This window comes from Eleginops maclovinus, chromosome 24 (genome assembly GCF_036324505.1).
Source record: "Eleginops maclovinus isolate JMC-PN-2008 ecotype Puerto Natales chromosome 24, JC_Emac_rtc_rv5, whole genome shotgun sequence".
Taxonomy (NCBI): Eukaryota; Metazoa; Chordata; class Actinopteri; order Perciformes; family Eleginopidae; genus Eleginops; species Eleginops maclovinus.
The window spans coordinates 4,947,095-4,967,262 of NC_086372.1; the positions used below are offsets into that span (position 1 = coordinate 4,947,095).

A 20,168-nucleotide genomic window follows, 5' to 3' on the forward strand; every position below is an offset into this window, starting at 1 on the left:
AAAAGGAGGGAATATATGGATCCTATTATCCCAGTTTTTCCGCCCCTAACCTGAATCCCTTGAAGACTTTTTCAACATCCCATGTCAGTTTCCTCAGGCCATCCAAAGACAGAGCGGATACATACAGCAAGGTGCTTATAAACAGCGTACACATCCGGGCGCGTGGCATTACTTTACGCTGATGACTGTCTCCTTCGGTGATTAGAGTAATCTACAGGTAAACGGAAACAGGTGAGCACTTTCCAAAGTGAATGAAGCAGGTTCTGGGTCACAGACAGACAGCTTCATAACACAAAGAGACTTTTTTGCGATGTGGAGCGCTGCGAGCCATCTGGATACGCTGTCAGACTTCTTCGGCCACAGGGGAAAAACACACATCACTGCAGCCTAATCAATTCTCACAGTGGAAAATGTGGATCTCATCAGCACGGAGAAAAGTAAAGAAAACTCCTTTTATTTTTGTTCCTTCCTCAGAATCTAACAGGACTTTCTTCATGGTACTTCTGTTTAACTCAACTTGGATATGTAGGGGAATGCAGAAAGTACTACAATACTAATATTTAAAAGATAATCCGACTGCTCCAGAGGATAAAAACGAGAGTAAATGCAGTTTCTCAGCGTGTGACTCTTTCTGCTGAACTAATGAGGGATTTCCTCGTGGCTCCAGAGGTTTTTTTCTTTCTGGAAGACGAGACGGTGGCTGAACTCCCAGAGCGATGATCGCAAGTTTCAAATCCTCAAGAATAATGGTGACCTACTTCCTTCAGCCAAACTGCTAAATTGAGTATTTTCACAGATTTCCTTCTGTCTTCTGCTTTCTAAGGCCAGCTGTAAGAAAGAAACTACATCCAACTTGAGTGTATACAGTCAAAAACGTATGTACATTTCCTGAAGTTTGTGACAGCTGTATATGGCGAAGTCATTCAAAAGCATTACTCTTCGTTATGGTGAGTCTTCATTTTTTCCAATGTTTTGCTTTCCCTGCCTCAGCAATAAAAAAGTTTCTGCTTCTGACAATGAGTTCAGTAGAAAAACAGGTGGAGATGTTTTATTAAAATATGGGGAAATTGCTTTGCATCACAGTCTGCCAAAACCAAATCAAATGTAAATAAGGACATGGAACCTGAATCAGCTTTTTTCAGAGGCAGATTCGAAGATGGTGCGAACTCTAAAGCAGGAAACTTCAATAGCACTTATTGAAATATTTTATGGACACAATGAAGATTACCATTTATGCAAGGCACAGGATACCAACTGGTTTGGAGTAAAAAATAAAATTCTGATATAGTATCATTATACATATATGTAATTAAGTTAAACAATATTTCCTACTTAGAAAATGAAAAGTACTGAAGTTCTTTACAGCATGACATAATGTGTCATTGTCCAAAGCAGCTGTACCATACAAGCATGTGTACAGCTGAGGATGCTACAGAGCTCACTGATCAGCACAGGATCAAGGCTTTAATGTAAGGCACCCAGAGTGGGTCGGACAGAGGCACAGTCTGATGGCATTTTACAGGCTGTTCGTTCAAAGTCCAAAATAACTGAGGAAAATCAATTTAGAATGTGGACTTCCATAAATTGCACTGTTTACCAGCTAGCAGGTTACATTTTAGGTCCCTCCCTGAGTGATCTGAAGTATATTTAGAAATGTGTATGGGTCTTGTTTTTAGCCAATCAGATACCTACAACTATTCATCAGTGCCGTTACCTTGTGGAGTGAGGTGTCAATCGTGTTGCCGTTATTATTTATTCAAAGTTTCGTACACATGATTGTGTGAGGGGCTTTATGCTGCACTTCCCAAAAGGACCTAAACTGCAAAATGCCACAACTGGTATATAAAAATAACAACAGCATGGCGACTAACCACAATAATGACCTGGTAAATACAAAAAGCATCAACAATGGCACACTGGAAAATATGATAATGTCCCACCAAGGAGTTATTGCTTTACCAAAAAGGATTCAAATAGGATGCCTATTGATTATTCCCAATGATCTGTGTAAAACCTAAATGATGGATATAGTAAACTACAGTGCTCAAATACCATCGACTTCTTGCCTTTACACAGCATACTCAAAGCACCGCTGCAGGTTTGGATTATTCATTATTTCCTCTTTGCAACAGCAGTTTTACCAACATTTTGATTGTTAAAAATATTTTAAGGCAGTTGATTGGGCATACAGTATGAGAATGGATTATTGTGATTGGTTAATCAGAACACATTGAGAACAGTAGCTTTAGAGTCTGTGCCAATGGCATTCCTGGCTGTGCATCGATAGACGCCAGCATCTCTTTGTGTTGGGTTCTGGATGATGAGGGAACCTTGTGGGTGGAGGTACTTGTTTCCAAACAGGCGTGGCTGTGCACTGACTGCCAAGCGTGTTTTGTCAGGTGTTTCCCACGCGACCTCCACTCTCGGTATTCCGGTTGCTATGCAGTTCAACTGGACAGCAACTCCCTGTTTAGCGTAAGTCACAGAGGGCGGTCCGTTAGTAATTCGAGGAGGGTATGCAATGATGATCACTGACACAGAAAGCTGAGAGCTGCCGTACTCATTCGCAGCTCGGCAAACGTAGGAGCCCCGATCATAGACTGATACTTGTTGGATGGAAAGTGTCCCGTTTGGCAGGACTGCATATCGTCCAGCTCTCTGCGGCCTGTTGAGGACCACTCCACTGGGCAGCGTCCAAGAAAGTCTGAGAGGCTCGCCACTGGTTAAACAATGAAGCAAAAGTCTTTCCCCATTCACAACGCTGACAGGAGAGTTGTATCTGTTAACGATCTCTGGCTTTCTCCCCGGGGACAATGTAATGGTACGCTCCACAAGCCCACGAGAATTACGCCCCAGACAGCGGTACATACCCGTTTCAGCAACAGACGGGTTGCTGATGATTAAAGAGCCGTCTGGTTGGTGGAAAAACTTGGAAGCTCGAGCCCCGATGGATAAAGGTGTGCCGTTAGGTAAGATCCAAGTGGTGTGAGTTAGCCTTAAGCCCTCAAAGGTGCAGTTTAAAGTCATGGCATTCCCCACAGTCAGCGACAGGCCATCTGTTTTGGAACCTCTAGATTGTGGCGTCTCGATGACATCCAAGTTGACAACGAGCCTGACCTCCCCCCCTTCATTACGTGCTATACAAGCCAGCTGCCCCGAGTCCGTTCTCTTGGCGGACCGGATTTCCAAAGTACCATTCTGGTGAACTGTCATTCTGTTGCTGTAGTACGGTGCAGGAAGGATCACATTTCCCGGTAGAACCCACATGACACGAGGGGTGGGGGTTCCCTTTGCCACACAGTCTAGCAGCTTCTTCTGCTCTGGGACTGCAGTTACCTTGATGTCGTTGACAGTTCCTCTCAAGCCGTTAATCGTCGGGGATGTCACTAGAACCTCCAGCCTTACGACTTTATTGTCTTGTCCTGCGTTGTTCCTGGACATGCAGGTGTAGTTACCGCCATCGAAACGCTGGACTCTTTGAACCACCAATGTCCCGTCATCCAGGACCTGATATTTGTCTATTGCAGGGGAGATGACTCTATGTGTAGGGGATATCCATGTGATGACTGGCTTCGGTTCCCCTTTGGCGTGACATCTCAGCGTAACCGTCTCGCCATAGAAAACCTTGACGATCTTTTGGTCTTTGTCCTGGATCTGTGGCGGAGAACTCGCAGCCTTGACCTTGACTCTCACTTTCATCTCGTCTTTGCCGAGCTGGTTCTCGGCATAGCAGGTATAGTCGCCTTCTTCTGGCATGCCGACATGGTTGAAGAACAGCGTCCCATTGTCAAACACCACATATCTACAGTTCAGAGTGGAAAGGGGAGGAGGGATTGTTACTCTTTGATGACTGGTATATCTATTTGGTAATGAGATTCGGACGAACCATTTTGCCTTCACTCGTCCTATTCCTGGATAAATACTCAACACAAAGGGCTCCCTTATGTTGTTTTCCTTTTTCTAAGACTGGTCTTTCCATATCAATAAAAGGTGGTGGTGAATTTCTTAAAATACCAAAGGATAGGTTCTGTATTTTCCTCCAAAGCCATTTTTTCTGTTCGGTTACGTGTCAGAAAGAAATATGTCGGGTTGCTCAACCGGAACATATTGACATGGAGTATTTACAGTGTTCCCTGCGTCGTTGAAGGAAACAATAAATAATGTCGAAATACAAAGGAGTTCTTGTATTCTAGCAGCACATGCCAAAATTGGTTCTTGAAGTAATTTTCTGTGGACGTCTGAAGAGTCATAAATCTCAAGGTGTTGAGCTGACACAGAAGCACGGCGAGGAAATATTTTCCAATAAGTCAAATAAACACATCAAAATGTTTAAGTCATGTGGGAACAGCACTGGCCAGTGGTGATTGGTCAGTTCCACAATAATTCTGTTTAGCAACACCTTGAAGGACATCCCCATCCATGTTAGCATTTAATGTATATTTTGAGTTCTGAATGACCTTACAACTAATTCAAAACTTCCTTTACATCCTTTGTCCAATGTCTCAAAACTAAAACCAAATCAACTCCTCTCTGTAGCTCTTACCTGCGACTGCGTCCCCTGCTTACACTGCCTCTCTGTTTGACCGGGTTGACCATGGTGCCATCGGGCAGTGCCCAGCTGATCTCGGGGTTGGGGAGACCCGAGGCCACGCAGTCCACCTTCAGGTCCCCGCCGTACACCACCTCCTGGCTGGACCTATGCTGCTTCTGCTCGATTTTAGCCGGCTTGGTGAGCACGTCGACCCGCAGCAGGACGTAGTCGTCACCCATCTTGTTACGTGCCACACACAGGTAGTCCCCGCTGTCCTTGTCGGTCACAGAGTGGATGGTCAACGTGCCATTGGGGAACACCTGGATCCTGGGGTCAAAACTGCAAAAAGGATAGAAACAATAGCATTTAGAGGAGGTGAAGTGTATGCAGTTTTTCTACTGATGAATATTAATAAGAGTGTGCATTTGTTACCTGTACTGAGCATCCACCAGCTTCTTAGAGGGTGTCCTCCAGATGATTCGGGGCTCTGGTCCTCCTGTTGCCACACAGTTGAGCAGCAGCCTCCCCCCATAGACCACATCTGTTCTCTGGGGCGATGACAGGGTGATGCTGGCCTTTGCAGAGGACAGATTTCTCTTTATGCTCAGGGTTACTGTTCTTGTGCTGAACGCCACACCGTTACTGGCTGAGCACTCATATCGCCCAGCATTTCCCGAGCCCACGCCCCGCATGTACAGGGTTCCGTTAGGGAAGACCAGGAGGTTGCGTGCAGTGACAAACTGGGAAGCAGTGAGCTGTACGCCATCAGGTGTGGTCCAGCGAATAACAGGCGGAGGGGCACCTGTGGCCGTGCAGTGGAAGTAGGCAGTGCTGCCCTCTGTGAGTGTGGTGTTCTCGTGTCGGGTCTGCTGAATCACAGGTGGCAGCGCTGAGACAGAGAGGCGGACTGAGACTGTGTCAGCTCCAGCTGCACTGCTGCCAATGCACTTATAAATCCCTCTGTCTGAGTGAGTGGCTTGGCTAATCCTCAGGGTTCCGTTACTGAACACGGCCACATGCTGCTGAGGGAAAACGCCAAGTGGGGCAGCAGCCATGTGGACCTGGTTAGGAAGCACCCATGTGACCCGAGGTGTAGGGTGCCCCTCTACGTTACACTCCATCCTGACTTCCCCACCCAGGCGCACGGTGATGTCTCTGTGCCGGGGCTGGAGGACCCGCGGATGCCGAGAAAGAACCACCATGTTGAGCAGCATCTGGTCTGAGCCATACTGGTTCTGGACTGTGCAGAGGTACTGGCCTCCGTCCATGGGCTGTGTGTTCCTGATGATTAATGTACCATTCGGATGGACCTCAAATCTGTGGACCCTGGTGTTCTTAGCAATACTCGCCCCTGCATGGATGGAAAGGGAGAGATTTGGATTGTGAAAGTGTTGTTCTCACACATAGGATAACATTTTCTGGGAACCTAACCCTACGAACATCCCAGAAAATGTACACCGATATAATAAATCAATCAATTTTTTGTAGGATGTGCCGAGCCTGAACTGATGTACATAACACACCGAGTAGTAATGAGTCATACATACCACTGGCAACCTTAGTCCACGACAGGAAGGGCATTGGCTCTCCCTCAGCCCCACAGGGGAGATGAGCATCTGTTTCAGCTTCCACAGTGAAAGTCTGGAAATCGCTCTTCGTTATCTTTGGCTTCCCTCGCGGAGCAGATCCTTGTCCAGGTAGCCGGTGAGTTCTGGACACATCCGGAGTGCTTGTCAGAAGTCCCTCTGTGAAAGGAAGAGTTTGGATCGCGGCAATTGTTGGGGTTGGGGCAGGGGTTGGGGTGGTGCTGGCACTCGGGCTGATTTCACTGCTCTGGGAAGTTGGATTTTCGCTAACAAATGGAGCCAGTTTGTGGTCAGGTTGCTGGGTTGCAGGATGGAATTCCAATATTCTCCTAGGCTCTGATGTGGTGACTTGTTGGTCTTGACTTTGGTTGTCTGGAATGCGGTTTACCCTGGAAGCCTCCTGAATGGTGGCCCTCAACGTAGGATCCATTTCTCCTGTGGTAGACATGTTTGGTGGTGTGACGTGCATGACTCCAGCATCAGTAGTAGAGGGAGGATTTGGTATGACAGTGCTTGTTAAAGGAAAATCAACCACATCTCTTATGTTGTCTTTAAGATCTTGATCTACCACTGAACTACTGCTTGTGGTTTTACTTTCACCATGATTGTATATTGCAGGTACTCCAGATATAGTCGTAGTAACCTTTTCTTTTGCACCCTGGAAAAGCCTAAACAGTCTCGTCATCAAGCCACTTCCTGAGGTTGTCTCTTCAATCAAGGAAGCAGTTGAGGTGGACGGGGATGGCGGCAGTGAAACATGCGTGTGAGTCTCTTTCAAAAGCAACTTTTCAACTTTTTCCGTGGGTGTGTTTTGATAGTCTGATTTATCCTGCTCGACATGTGTTTGCGTCACAGTGTGGAAAAGCCCAGGGGAATAGTCAGAGCGTGGCATAAGTCCCAGGTCTGCCGTAACACTGACCCTTTGTGCCTCCTCTGAGGGATGAACAGGTGGAACAGGGCTGAGTGTAAGAGGGAGGGACGTGAGCATATCCAGGCTCTCTGAAGGAGACACACTCTCTGAGATTCTCAAGGCTGTTTGAGAACTTGTCTTTCCGTGACCCACTCCTGGAGAGCCTGTTGGAAATGCTGGTGCCGTTGAAGTGCTTTCAAGTGGAGGTTTGGCCGGAGGTAAATTGCTGTCTCTTGTCACGGAGGGAGAAGCTGGCGTTGGAGAGAGTCTAGTGGCTACCTCAGCGTCATGCAGTGAGACTTTGCCTTCTTCATGACTCAGTCTGCCTGATGACGCTGCTTGGCTGCTGCTGAATGGAACAGCGGTATTGAAACTGGCTGTCGTAACTTCTAATGGTTCTATTTTTAGCTGTGTGGTCCTTACTGTTGCTAGGGGAGTCGTCGCAGGTGTGCTGGTGATAAACGTGGTGGGTTTGTTCAGCTTTTGTTTCCTTTTGTTTTGCTTTCTCCGTCGAACCCCATTCTTCCTCCTGGAGGATGGTTGTCGTAGGCGCGGGGGCGATTGTCCTTCAGACTCCCTCCTTCCTGTTGTGATGAGGAGAGTTGTTGGAGATACTGTTGTGAGCGCTGCTTCAGATGCAAATCTTGTGTCCTTTGGCTGAATATGCAACTGTGATGTTGCTGCTGTTGCACTGAAATATTTTCCATTTTCCTCTTGGGTTGACTCATTTGGGTTGACTGAAGGGATAATTGGCCTTCCCCTTGCAGAGAGTTCTCTGTCATTATTAGAGCTGGAAACAACATTTGGTCTCCTCATATTCCCTCTCCTCTCTGATGCGTTGGATCCATCAGCTGTTTTGACTCTGTTAACATCTGTATTTGTGCTAAGGTTCTCAGAGCGGCTGCTACTCGCAGTGTTTGTGTTAGCCTGCCAGAAAGTGACAGCGTGTGGGGGAACAGATGTGGTCTGCTGTGGGAGGAAAAATACTCGGTTTGAAGTTGGATTCAAGCTTATATCTTGGATTGTGTGCTGTACATTGTATGTGAGCGCTGTGTGTGGCTTTGCTGTTAAGTGTATGCTGTGACTGTTTGCTGTCATGTGTGTATTAAGCGTGGTGTAGGTATTAGAAGTCACATGTGTGCTTTGACCTCGTGTATTCTGTTTATCCGTTTTTATTTGTGTTGGAATGTGTGTTGTAGTGAAGTAATCCTGGCCCTCATGTTCCTGCACAAAAAAGGCGTCTGATGAGCCCTCAGTAACATCTTGTGATTGTGTCGTCTGCTCTGTCGCTGTCCTCTCTGTCGTACGCTCAACTGGAGGTGGTGTCACAGTATTTTGAGCTTTTCTATCCCTGATCTTCGACAAAATATCCGCCCATTTCTCAGGGTCTATTTTACTTTTGGAAATATTAACCTTCCGCCTGTTATCAACTATATTCTTCCTGTCTTCAACACGTGATCCTGTCGGTTTGCGCAGCACAGCAGGCCTCCGCCACACATTCCTCGACGGGTGGACGCCCCTCCTGCCAGGGGACACACCTTCAGGAATTCTCCTTCTCAAAGGGTTCACTGGAGCCGCCACCTGAGTGACCTCAACGTCCCCTGATGCCTCCTCTGCTTCCTCTGTGGGGACTTTAATCTGAGTGTTCAACCCGGATGCTGACTGAGGTCTTACTGGAAACTTCCTCAGAGGCCTGATCATTCCTTTGCGCCGGGCCAGAGTGATTTTTGTAGCCAGTGAGTCCACGCCATGTTGATTAATAGCTACACATCTATAATAACCACTGTCCAAAAACTGAGTCTGTGGGATGTGTAGAGTGCCGTTAGAATACACCACAGCTCTAGAGGAGTTGGCTTGGAAACTAACTATGTTGTTGTTTGGTAGAATCCATTTAATTTCAGCATCAGGGGAACCAGATGCCGTGCAAGGCAGGGAAATTGGGTTGCCTGCAAATCCCTCAATAGGTGAAACTGAGGCGTCTTCCCCAGGGGGAGGGCTTGAGGATTCCTGCACCGTCAGATGGAATGGCATGACAGCAAGGTCTCCATGAACCTTAGCGATGCAGTAATAAATTCCAGCGTCTGTGTGGCTGACAGCTTTAATCACCAGCCTTCCGTCAGTGGACACAGTCAACCTGTTGTCTGGGCTGCTGAATGGGGCCTCCACCTTAGAGCCGTCTGGCAGCATCCAGTGGAGGACCTGCTGGCCAGAACTGTGCACGTTACAGTGCATTTCACTCGGACTTCCCAGGATAGCACTCAACACTTTACGGGTTGTGTTTGTTGACTCAATCATGACCCATGTTCTCCTCTGTCTCCTCACCAGCTCCGCCTGCACTGTCTCTGAGAAGTCCGTGGTCAGGATCAGTTTTACCATCTTGGCGGAGGATTGCAGTCTGTTCAGCTGAAGGTTTGCAGATGTCTGCATCAGCCACGCCGGCTGGGCCATCATATTCACTTTAACACCTGTGAAGTACTGGGCATCCTTCTCAGAGTCCTGCCTGTACACATAGGTTGGATGAGGGTCTTTTTTTAGCATAGCCCCCCTTTGTAAGTGTGCTGGCACATTGCTGTAGTATGCGATTAACCTCCACAGTTGCTCATACTTTTCTCTATCCACAGGACATTCAAGATCCACGGACAAAGAGATGTTGGAGGACAGCTGGACCTGGTTGACCTGCTCCCAGCTGATCTTGGAAAGTTCTCTTGGCTCACTTATCCCGCACACCAGGTCCACCCCATTCCCATGTTCGTCTGACAGTCCCAGGGAGATGTTTCCAAATGGTTCCCTGAAGTCCTCTGTGGTCATGACCTCACTTTCCACGTCATCGGGTGTAGAAGTCCTATGAGGAGAGCTGATGACAGGGCTGCTGCAGACCAGGTTCTCCATAGCCTGAAGTTCTTTCTTCTCGAGGTGCCTGGGAGATGAGCACATGGGGCACAGCTGGCCACCAGGAAGGGCCTTGTCCTTTTTACACTTCAAGACACCTGGGGACAAAAAAAACAAGCTGTCAAATAAGACCTCAAAGTAGTCTTGCATTATCTTTGACTGTTCTAAAGAATAAAGGCATTTCAAAACTGAATTTTGCATCTAACCTGGTGAGGTTTTATCCCAGCCATGGAGCCATCTCATATTGCAGTCACATGTCCATGGGTTCCCATGAAGATACAGGTTCTCCAGCTGATGCATGGTTGCTACCAGCCTGGAGGGCAGCGAGGTCAGCCCGTTGTCAGACAGAAAGAGGTGCTTCAGAGTGGAGACGTGGAAGTGGCCCATCAGTGTGAAGGTGGAGAAAGTTGCTGGGTGCAGCTGCTGAATCCGGTTGCCTTCCAGCTGCAGCATACGCAGAGAGGTGAGGCCCTGGAAGGCGTCCGGGTGGATGAACTCCAGGTGGTTGTGGTCCAGGTGTAATCTGGCTAAAGCCCACAGACCATGAAGGGTGCGTCTATTGATCTCCTTCAGCTTGTTGTAGCTCATCTTCAACATCTGAACCAACAAGGAGAAACATAGTCAGGATTCGTAATCATGACATCACGAACCCTTTTCAACCGAGCCAGACCACCAAGATAAGATTCCACATTCTATTAAAGTTAGTCACATGTCATGTTAAACGGGGGAGAGACTGCACATTTTTAAGAGGATCTGTACAAAACAAAAGATACTGTTTGTAGGCCTGGACATTCTTTATATAGAAAGGTATTTCCACATATTTACTTTACTAAAGAGCAGCCTCTTTTTAATGAATACCAACATTCCTGTGTTCAGCCAGTGTACCTGTAGAGAAGAGAGATCCCTGAACACTCCATTGGGCAGGTTGTGGATTTCGTTCCCATGGACCATCAGGAGCTCCAGCTTCCTCAGACCAGCCAGCGATTTGTCTGTTATCTTATTAATGCTGTTGAACCTGAAACAACAGAAGCAGAGTGGGCGGTGTTATAAACATTCATGAGAAACAATGATCCTGAATTGGCACGCGATAAAACTAAATCCCGTTGCAGTAGGAGTGTAATCCAGTCACGGATGGTGGAGCAGAATAACAGACATGCAAGTCAAACGCTGAAGACGCAAACATCACTGACCCCAGGTTCACACGCTCCACGTCTTTGGACACAGCCGCTGGGATGCTGAGGAGGGAGCGGAAGGTGCAGTGGAGCTCAGTGGGCTGGGGGCAGGAGCAGGGCCGGGGGCAGGGCACAGAGACAGCGGGGGGCCACATCACCATCAGCAGCACAGTGTGGAGGAGGCACAGGGCCGGGGGGTCCATGTTCATGTAGAGAGGAGCAGTCACTGCAGCTGCCCAAATTATAACTACAACAACAGTGACACATGAGTTATTTATTTAGCACTGTAATTATTTTTATATTAATTATTATTATTGGTAATAAAATGATACTGTTATGGAAAGAAGGTCAATGTAGAATATATAAGACTAACTTAAATACTGTATTATTTATTATCTATGTTTCCAATGTTGCTCCTAACAATGACTCATCTCTTTTAACACTTTTTAAGGAATAAAGATTGTATAACACCGGTAAAAATGTTACCACAACATGACACATTTATTTTCATGTTAACTGCAGATCGTATTTTAATAGTTTTCCGGGAAAGAAGGGCAATAAAGAGCAGTCAAATAAATGGTGAAATAAAACTGGAATTTCATAACATTACAGAAGACAGCTGCTATCCCTCCGAGGGCTGGAACGCTGATCCGACTTTGGCTCTTGTTTTGTGGGTAACTCTCTCTCTGTTTCCGCGCATGCATGAACGAACTGCGGTAAACGCACTTCGCTGGAGCGCGTGTCAGCCTTAAATATTTTAAAACTTCAGCTCAGATCATTGCAAAAACATATAAATGCTCTTACCTTAAAATCGTGATATCCTCTCCTGGGGGAACTCCTGGTATTCCATTTGGATGCAGTCCAGAGAGCGCACTAAAAAAAAAAAGTTGGTGTTGCAAAATGTGAAAAGCCGTGCAGAGCATAAACCGAAAGCAGATTTTGATACAAAGGCTTAGGAGAAAAGTTTGTGTCACTCCTAAAAGCTCTCGCGCTCTGCGGACCTCAGTGAGGAGTGAAGGCTGCTCCGGCGCGCGCGCGCTGAGGAGGCGCAACAGGAGGAGCCAGGAGTTCCTTGAGAGGATGGAGAGAGTCTAGTGGAAGCTCTCCGTGAAGAATATGACACTGTAATAAATAGAAACACTGTGAAGAACGCTTGGCTAGTGTTAGGAGTCTAGTGAGTCATATTGAAACTTTGAGAGAAGTGAAAGATGTACATGCACACAAACACACACTACATGCATTTAACTTCCCCAATAAATTTGTAACACTGCCACAACTCACCTATAAACTGTAAAGTCAATATTAAACTGCAGTATCTGGCTGTTGAGAGATGGGGGGGGGGGGGAAGCTGGGGGGTTAAAGGTATACACTTCAAAGCCCTTTCATTAACACTGACTCACATATGCACAGCATGCAGTCTAGACACACACCCATTGGAAAAAAGACAAACACACAGGATAACAATGGGCCCCACATCAAAAACAGAGAGCACGGCCTGAGGGAGGGAGTGGGGGGATCTGATCCATCCAAAGCTGTTGTCATGTCCGATACCAAGTGAGCAAGTATTAATTAGACTTTCTTCAGAGATAATGACCAACTCTGATGATTTATTTGTACTTTTTATTCTCAATATGTTCGCTTTCCAGCTTAAATATGACTTTTATAACCCTTACAACTAGCAGCTTAAAGGAAATTGTGCTCTAAGGAAACATTTAAAAATGGTTGACTGCAGTTTCAACATGAACACAGGACAGAAATAACTAAAATGACCTTTAAATTACAATGAATATCAAAACGTAAATGAATCAAAGAGCTAGGGGTTTTATGTGAATCAATTTTATTGTAATTTACAGAACGTATGTTAATGTAAAAGCACTGAGAGCAGTACATCTGTCAGAAAAGCTTGAGGGTAATTGTGTTACAGCAATCAACGAGAGAGCAGCAAATGGACATGTAAGAATATCATGATGATTAACATGGAAATCCCCCCCCCCACACACACACACACACTGTCAATCAAATAAAACACCATATTTTTTCTGCCATAACCCTAAAAGTTATTGTGCAGGGATTGGATCTATTAAACTGGAAGTCACACATGATGGAGTTTTCCCCTGAATAAAACACGATTCGTCTTGCTCTGTGTTTCATCTTTACAACTAAAGATTCCTTCCATGATGCTCGGTCTGTGATGACACGTTCATGGACCGCAGGAATTTGCTACAATGGCTAAAAGTGCATACGGCTTCAGACCCCATCTATAAAATCTGAGAGAAGTTGGAAAATTCTATCAACAGAGGAAGTGGTGGCTGTAATGTGGTCTCTCTTATCTCTTATTTATTATTCTCCAGTAATTACTCTGGATTTATGTTGACACCAAGACGTATTATCCCACATTAGGATAAACACTTCTATTCATCAAGTTTAAAATTAACACTCCCTGGTTCTGTTACAGCACCCAACAGTGGCTTAAATTCCCCAACATCTTCCAAGCTGGATGTTTTAAAACTCACCTGTGAGATGAAATGAGGAATTTGGTATTAGTCCATACAGTCACATATGCATAGATGGGCAGTGTATACATTAATAAGAGGATTCTTTTCTATTTACAGACCCCCTTTAACTTATTCTGTATAACATTCTCCATTTATTCAGTTACCATATGACGTTTTCAGGGAACATTAAAGGACTTGCTTTGATAAACAAAGAGGATTGTCTTTAATATAATAAATAACTGATTTACGAGTCAGATGACGTTGTTAAAAAACCACATCAGATGTTAACTTTCCATAACCTTTCCAGTGTGTTTAGTATTGTCCCCATGACAGTGAAAGGTGGTCATTTTAACGGTGTTTCCATGAACCTCACCAAGAGGTTTCAGTGCCTAAACTAGAAGTGATTTGTAATAGTTTGGAAGACAAACTAAAGGTGGAAATATCGAATCACTTCCCTAATTCACTATTTAGTTTGTTTACTTGTTTCCTAAGATCTCATCCCTGTTCTAGGGCATTCCAAAGTACAACTGTAAGTGAGTGCATCACCTCAGTTATAGATATTCCAGAATCAAAGACCTTATTCCTTCTAGGGGCAATGGGGTGTGTAAGTTGTCTTGATGCTATGCTAGGCTAACAGCAGCTCTGTACAATGCACATGGACATAAGAATAATATTGATCTTTTTGTGGCTCATGTGAAACCAGATGAGCACATCGAGGCTAATTGTTGCTAATGCTAATAGTCACATGCGTTGGACATGAGGGTGTACAGATTGTAGTCGATGATACACCAGCAGTCAGTCCAGCGTATGGACATATAAAAGGCCTGAGGATGAGGGGAGCCTCTGTGTGCTGTCAGCTACCGTGACACACCTGAAAATAAACTGAGTTGGAGAGAATTTTGAGTGTATAAATATGTCTGACTGTGCCGGTCGGAGCGAAAAAGGCAATAAAAGAGAGAGAAGTGAAAAGAGTATTCCTGCCTTTACACACCCTATAAATCTCTCCCAGTCAGACATATGGCTCTCGTATGTGCTCATGGTGACTCTCTGCCATCGAATGACAATTCGCCTGGAGAAAAGCCTGCAGAGTCTGTGCCAGAGAGCGCTTGGATGCAGTTCGGACATTACGTAAACACCAAGGGAAGCCTAATGCCTGGAAAGTTAGAGAGTGAAATCCTCAACATCTGCAGACGCATCCCGGGCCTCGGTGTTGGAGGCTGTCGAGGCGGCAGAAGGGAAAGGGATTAGCGCTTCATCCTTCTTCCCTGCAGACCGAGAGAGGCAGCGCAAGGTGAAGCCGAATCCCTCGAGATTTATTCACACGCCCACGTTATTTCAGCCTCCAGTACGGAGGCAGAAATTGGGAAAAAGGGTACAGATATGAGAGTCATTATCGAGTGGAGGCAGAGGGTGTACCTCATTGCCAGGTGGAAAATCCTCCATGACCTCGTCACCTCTGGACATATTTGGGAACGTTAACATGTGTCAGCTTTTACAACACGACCTTGACTGATTCTCTCCCCCCGTGTCCTCCATGCTGGATCGGTTATGACCTCATGTAAGAGTGTGACCCATGGCAGATGACAGCAGGGGGAGGCTGAAGTATGTCACTCAAATGATATGGCTTTCTAGCAGACAGGACTGGTGAAAGAGGCACGCTCATTTCCAGCAGCCAGACCCGAATCACAGAGCAAATCGGACATGGTATCTACAATCAGAGGCACGGAACTGCTTTGATTGACATCTGTAATCAGTGCTTTAACCCCCTGCGACTCCTGATGTGAATCAAGTTGCCCACTGCTGCTCCAAGATATAGTTTTGTCCGACTTTTGCCTCACACTTCTGTCACTGACTTGAGGAAAGAAAATGTGTTGAATAATTGTCTGATCTTCCAAACTGTAATCCCATTCCTGCACCGCCTCTCGCACTCAATATGCTCTTGATCTTGACCTAAATCACTGAAGTTTCCATGCTCTGTGATGTAGTCAGCCAGACCCTCTGTGTAAACACACACACACACACACCGCGGGAGCAGGAATAACGTCTGTTCCTCGGTTTCTCAGACGCACCTTGCAGGCACAAAAACAAACAGCACACCCTTTCACAACCACACAGGACCAATACTTCCAAATATCCACTGCATAATAGATGTTTATATTGCAAAAAAAAAATCAAAGCATCGTATATTTGAAAGTAGAAATGGTACTTTGATGTGTGTAATTGTCTGTGATTAAAGCTTCTTTATTATTGTTTTGATGGCTTTTTGTTCACGTGAACATTTTTTGTGAAAAAACACAAGAATTCGGAGCAGGATGAACATCTGCTGGAGGGATATTTCACAACCTGGCAACCCATAAAGTCATCTAATAGCGGCTTTTCATTGATGGATGTGATTTATAACAAGGCATGAGCTACCATGTTGACCAAAGTAGACACGATCTGATCCGTAGAGCTGCAGCCGCCCTCACAAATGACTATATAGAGATATTTAGACAGGAGTGGCTTTCTGCTCGTGTCACAGTCGTAATAAAAGGCAATGATTCTTTAATACGGCTGCATCCGCTCACCAAATGTCCATCAGTAGCCGAGGAAGCTGCCGGCTGTAGCTGTGTGTGCTCAGTCGCAGGTTTCTAGGTCAGTTCCTGAATTCAAGGCAGGCCCCCCGCTTTTTTTTTTTAAACGTTTTGTATTCTGCTGGCTTGCAGCATCACTTCAGAGAATAAACAGCACCCCCCCTCCCCGCCTGCTGTGCTGCAGCTGTGCTCAGACCCTGCAGATGCCTCGCGTCGGCCGGCTGCCGGGCAGAGAAAACAGCAACGGGTCTGCCCGCCGCCATAAAGCAGTCGCCTGAGACGCAGGGGCAGCAGGTCACACTGCGCCAGGTGTCGCTCTCATTAAACATGCAAAGCAATAATTACAGGAATGTGGGGGGGTTCATATTAAAAACACACATGCATATCCCCACAGGCTAGTACAGGGATGCTTACTCATTAACTGAACTAAAACACTTTGTATTGATTTAACGGCACCTCAGTGCTTCCAATGAACGTTGAAGGGCAGTCTCATTGATTGTAAGTTTACTCTAGAGCTATATTTACCTAGATTTGAGTCCTTTTTAATTAAATTCATGAGCCCTATACTGTAGCTTTGCTCACAATACAACTTGGGTTGAAAATCTATGAGCTAACATTGGATATATCTAGATTTTGTAGCTTTATGCCTCGGATTCTTCAAAGAGTTCCTGATAATAAATACACAATGGAGGCTTGTTCAGCACTTATTTTAATTAGCATTTTTTCCCATTTCACTTTAGTGCTCTGCAGGCTGTTTGTTGTATGTTGTGCAGCATGTCCAGTCCCTTAAATTGTAGCATAATTCTGTGTATAACATTTTGAAATTCCATTTTTATTCCCCTTACAAAACAGACAGTAATATAGTGAGTTACAGAGAGCATACTTTGTCCATTTCTCTGCAGTTATATTGAGTATATATGATCTTTTCTACACTTACAACCTAAATATTCACGTCAATGTTCCCTCTTTCTGTAGTTAGACCGTAATATGTTCACCTTTTCTTCAGTGATAGAGATATCATATGAATCTTTCTCTAGTTATAGTGACCTTAATATTGTTTATTTGTTCAGTTCTTCCAGTTATAGTGACTATAATAGCTGAGACTGGACACGTCGTTAAAATACCGCAACATAATGAGAGCATTTTATTTCCAAACATTAAGTTTAGTAGAAAGGGGCCAACGTTACAAAGATAGCTTTAGGAATTGCACAATTAATGACGATATTTAGTGATTTCCCCGCTCCAGGCTGTGTTGAAATTACTGTAAATAACAGCCTGAAGTGCTTTATTGCCTCATTTTATTGTTGCTCCACATACCTGAGGTGTCAGTCACACTCAGTCTCACACAAACAAATAAACAAGCAGTTGTTGATATCGATCTAGGGATGTTATTTTCTAATCTGAACACTTTTACACTTCATGATAGCAATCAACAGGTTCTGTCTAAATATGGTAAGATGTGAAGGGAGGTCTTTCCACCCTCAAGGGAGTAACACTTCAGCTGTAAATGACTCCCCGGTCTGGCATTTCCAGTGCATAAAGAAGAGGGAGGCAGCTGGATCATGAGAAAGCTATGCGGTGGAATAATGATGTGCAAGCTCCAGTTTCATGGGAGAGCGGACCACCTGTTATTGAACAGGATCCATGCATTCTGTAATGTTTAGCTGTCTCAATGCTGAAAGATCTCACCCACATTGGGTCATAGAGAAGTCCCGGTGACCTGAATGCATCAGTCCCACACAGAGTCAGAAGGGATAAAGCCGGCTCTATAATGACATCTCCGCGGAGCATCATTTTATTTCTACGTCTGCTCATTCAGCAAATCTGCTCTCCATTGAGTGTCTCCTTCTGGCCAGCGTCCTCTCCCCTGGGCCAATCAGCCGCTCGGTTTTCTCAGCTGGGGAGGCAGAGGGAGCCAAGTCCATTTGTCTCCATCAGCAGTGAGATGTGTCTCCATAGATTAATGCACAGCGATCCAGAACAGCTCATACTACTCGACATTTCACAAGACATTTCTGGTTGAAGAGCGCCCTGAAAGCCAGCGTTTAGCGCAATAGCTGCAGAGGATGATGGAGTGTTCGCGGAAAAGCACTTGTTGTGGGCAGGAAGCTTACATTGATGTGTCGGTTTAGCAATATTGGCTCAGAAAAAACGAAGAGCTGATGGGAGCCATTTGTCCACACAGCATTCTGAGGCTTTAATCTAATTCCCAGGTTCCACATCCAAAAAGGGCATGAGCGGCAGCAGTTCATTAGCAAAGGATGGAGGCCTTTGGAGGGGCTAAAAAAACAGAGATCGAATGTATAAAGAAAACCAGGAAATCTGCCAATGAGATCCTAAAGTGGGCAGAAAGAAGGGAAGCTGTTAGAAGTTAAAAGCTATAAAGCTACAATGACCTCTGCAGAGACTTTAAGGAAAGGGAGGAGGGAATCATACCTAACTGCTTACAGCTGCTGGAAGGACACATTTATTAGAGTAGAAATAACCTGATGATCAAAGATATAGACATCTTGGATCAGAAATCAGATTCTACTGTAATGTTCCATGGCCTCAAATGACCTGAAAATAAACACAATGCTTTCCTAAAGAGAGACAGAGACGGGAATCCACTCCAGTAAAACTCCAGTGAACTGAAGCAGAGCGCTCAGGCCAACTCTCGCCGACAATTCAAGAGATGATAGCCGCCTGTTTGTGTTAGTAAGTAATGAAGGGATAGTTTTGTTCAGGCTGGCCTCAGTTTGCCAAGCACAGTGGAGGCTCTGCAGTCAGACTGGGAGAACATAGCCTATGTTGCTAAAGGGGAAAACATTGCTAGGATCTGTGGTTGCACTTTAAGCTATACGCTAGCAGCTGCACTTTAAGCTAGCAGCTAGCACACCTGCATTCATATCTTGGCAAAATATACCCTCGAACACATGGTATCACTCTGCAAATTATGTGCTAAGGCCAAAATGCTTGAGCGATTGTAGAGAAGGAAGATACTTGCAAATGACTTTTAGCCAAGAGCAAAATGAAGTTGGACACACGCTAATGCATTTTCAACAACCTGATTTGCTTTCAAATGTATATATTCATCAAACTTTATGGTACGATGCAGTTAAAAATCAGCACCAACAATAAAAAGAGAGCCTTATACAACCCACTGGAACGTCCCAGGGATGCTAGCACTACTAAAGATTATTTTTAAAGCTTTTGTTGGTGCCTTTAAAAAATGCTTTAACTGTCAGTCCACCGTCAGTTCATTTTCCAATCCATATAATTTATTTAGCTGATGCTTTTATCCAAAGCCACTTGTAGTCAGTCCACCACAACAACACTCTACTGAAGCCTTTGTTCCGGATAAACAAGAGGCATATCCACCAGAGGACAAACAACACAAGCCTTTCACTTTTTCGTTCAAGATGGTTTGTGAAAATGTTGCTTTTGCCTTACAGACAGTCATTTCTGACCTCACTGTGGAGACGAACTCACTCTTTACATCACGATCATTTCACGCTCTACAAACTGAGTCAAACGGAGACGGACACACAGATCCAAACACAAATCATATTCCAAAGATGTAAAGAGGATTCCAGGCTCTCCTGCTGCTGCCAGGTGAAAGAGACAACACACATGTGTGTTGCAAAAGAAGGGATGCTCAGGAGGAGGCAGATGGGAGTTGAGCGGATGCATCTCTGAAACAGAAACACATGGAGAGGGGATCACGGGGAGCAATGCCAGGCAAACACATGCAACCAGACAGGGAGAGATGAGGAGGAACATGCTGAGTATGTCTTGATACATCCACATCATTAGCATCCAAATCGATGTGGCATTCACAAAGAGACAGCATGCTTCTATACTACGTTTGAAGCAGCCTGTGAAAAACAGTCCACATGTGCTACATTTCCAAACACATGTCAAAGGCTGACCACGCAATTCATCATTTAGCACGCAGTATTCCGTGGGTGGGGGGTGTGAACTAACCAGATTTCCATGAGAACACGTTGGTGATGAGTCTGGACTGTGAGTT

General features: G+C 45.3%; 1 protein-coding gene across 1 annotated transcript; it reads right to left on the minus strand.

Annotated features, from left to right (window-relative positions):
- Window positions 1-1,032: 1,032 nt before the first annotated feature.
- Window positions 1,033-12,022, minus strand: mxra5a (matrix-remodelling associated 5a). Its single transcript, XM_063877373.1, has 8 exons — window positions 11,893-12,022; window positions 11,107-11,335; window positions 10,802-10,931; window positions 10,123-10,513; window positions 6,079-10,014; window positions 4,964-5,882; window positions 4,544-4,870; window positions 1,033-3,802 (listed from the first exon to the last, which is right to left on the minus strand). Exons 2-8 carry the CDS (start codon window positions 11,295-11,297, stop codon window positions 2,221-2,223), a joined length of 7,476 nt encoding a protein of 2,491 aa, XP_063733443.1. The 5' UTR covers window positions 11,298-11,335; window positions 11,893-12,022; the 3' UTR covers window positions 1,033-2,220.
- Between the last annotated feature and the right edge of the window lie 8,146 nt (window positions 12,023-20,168).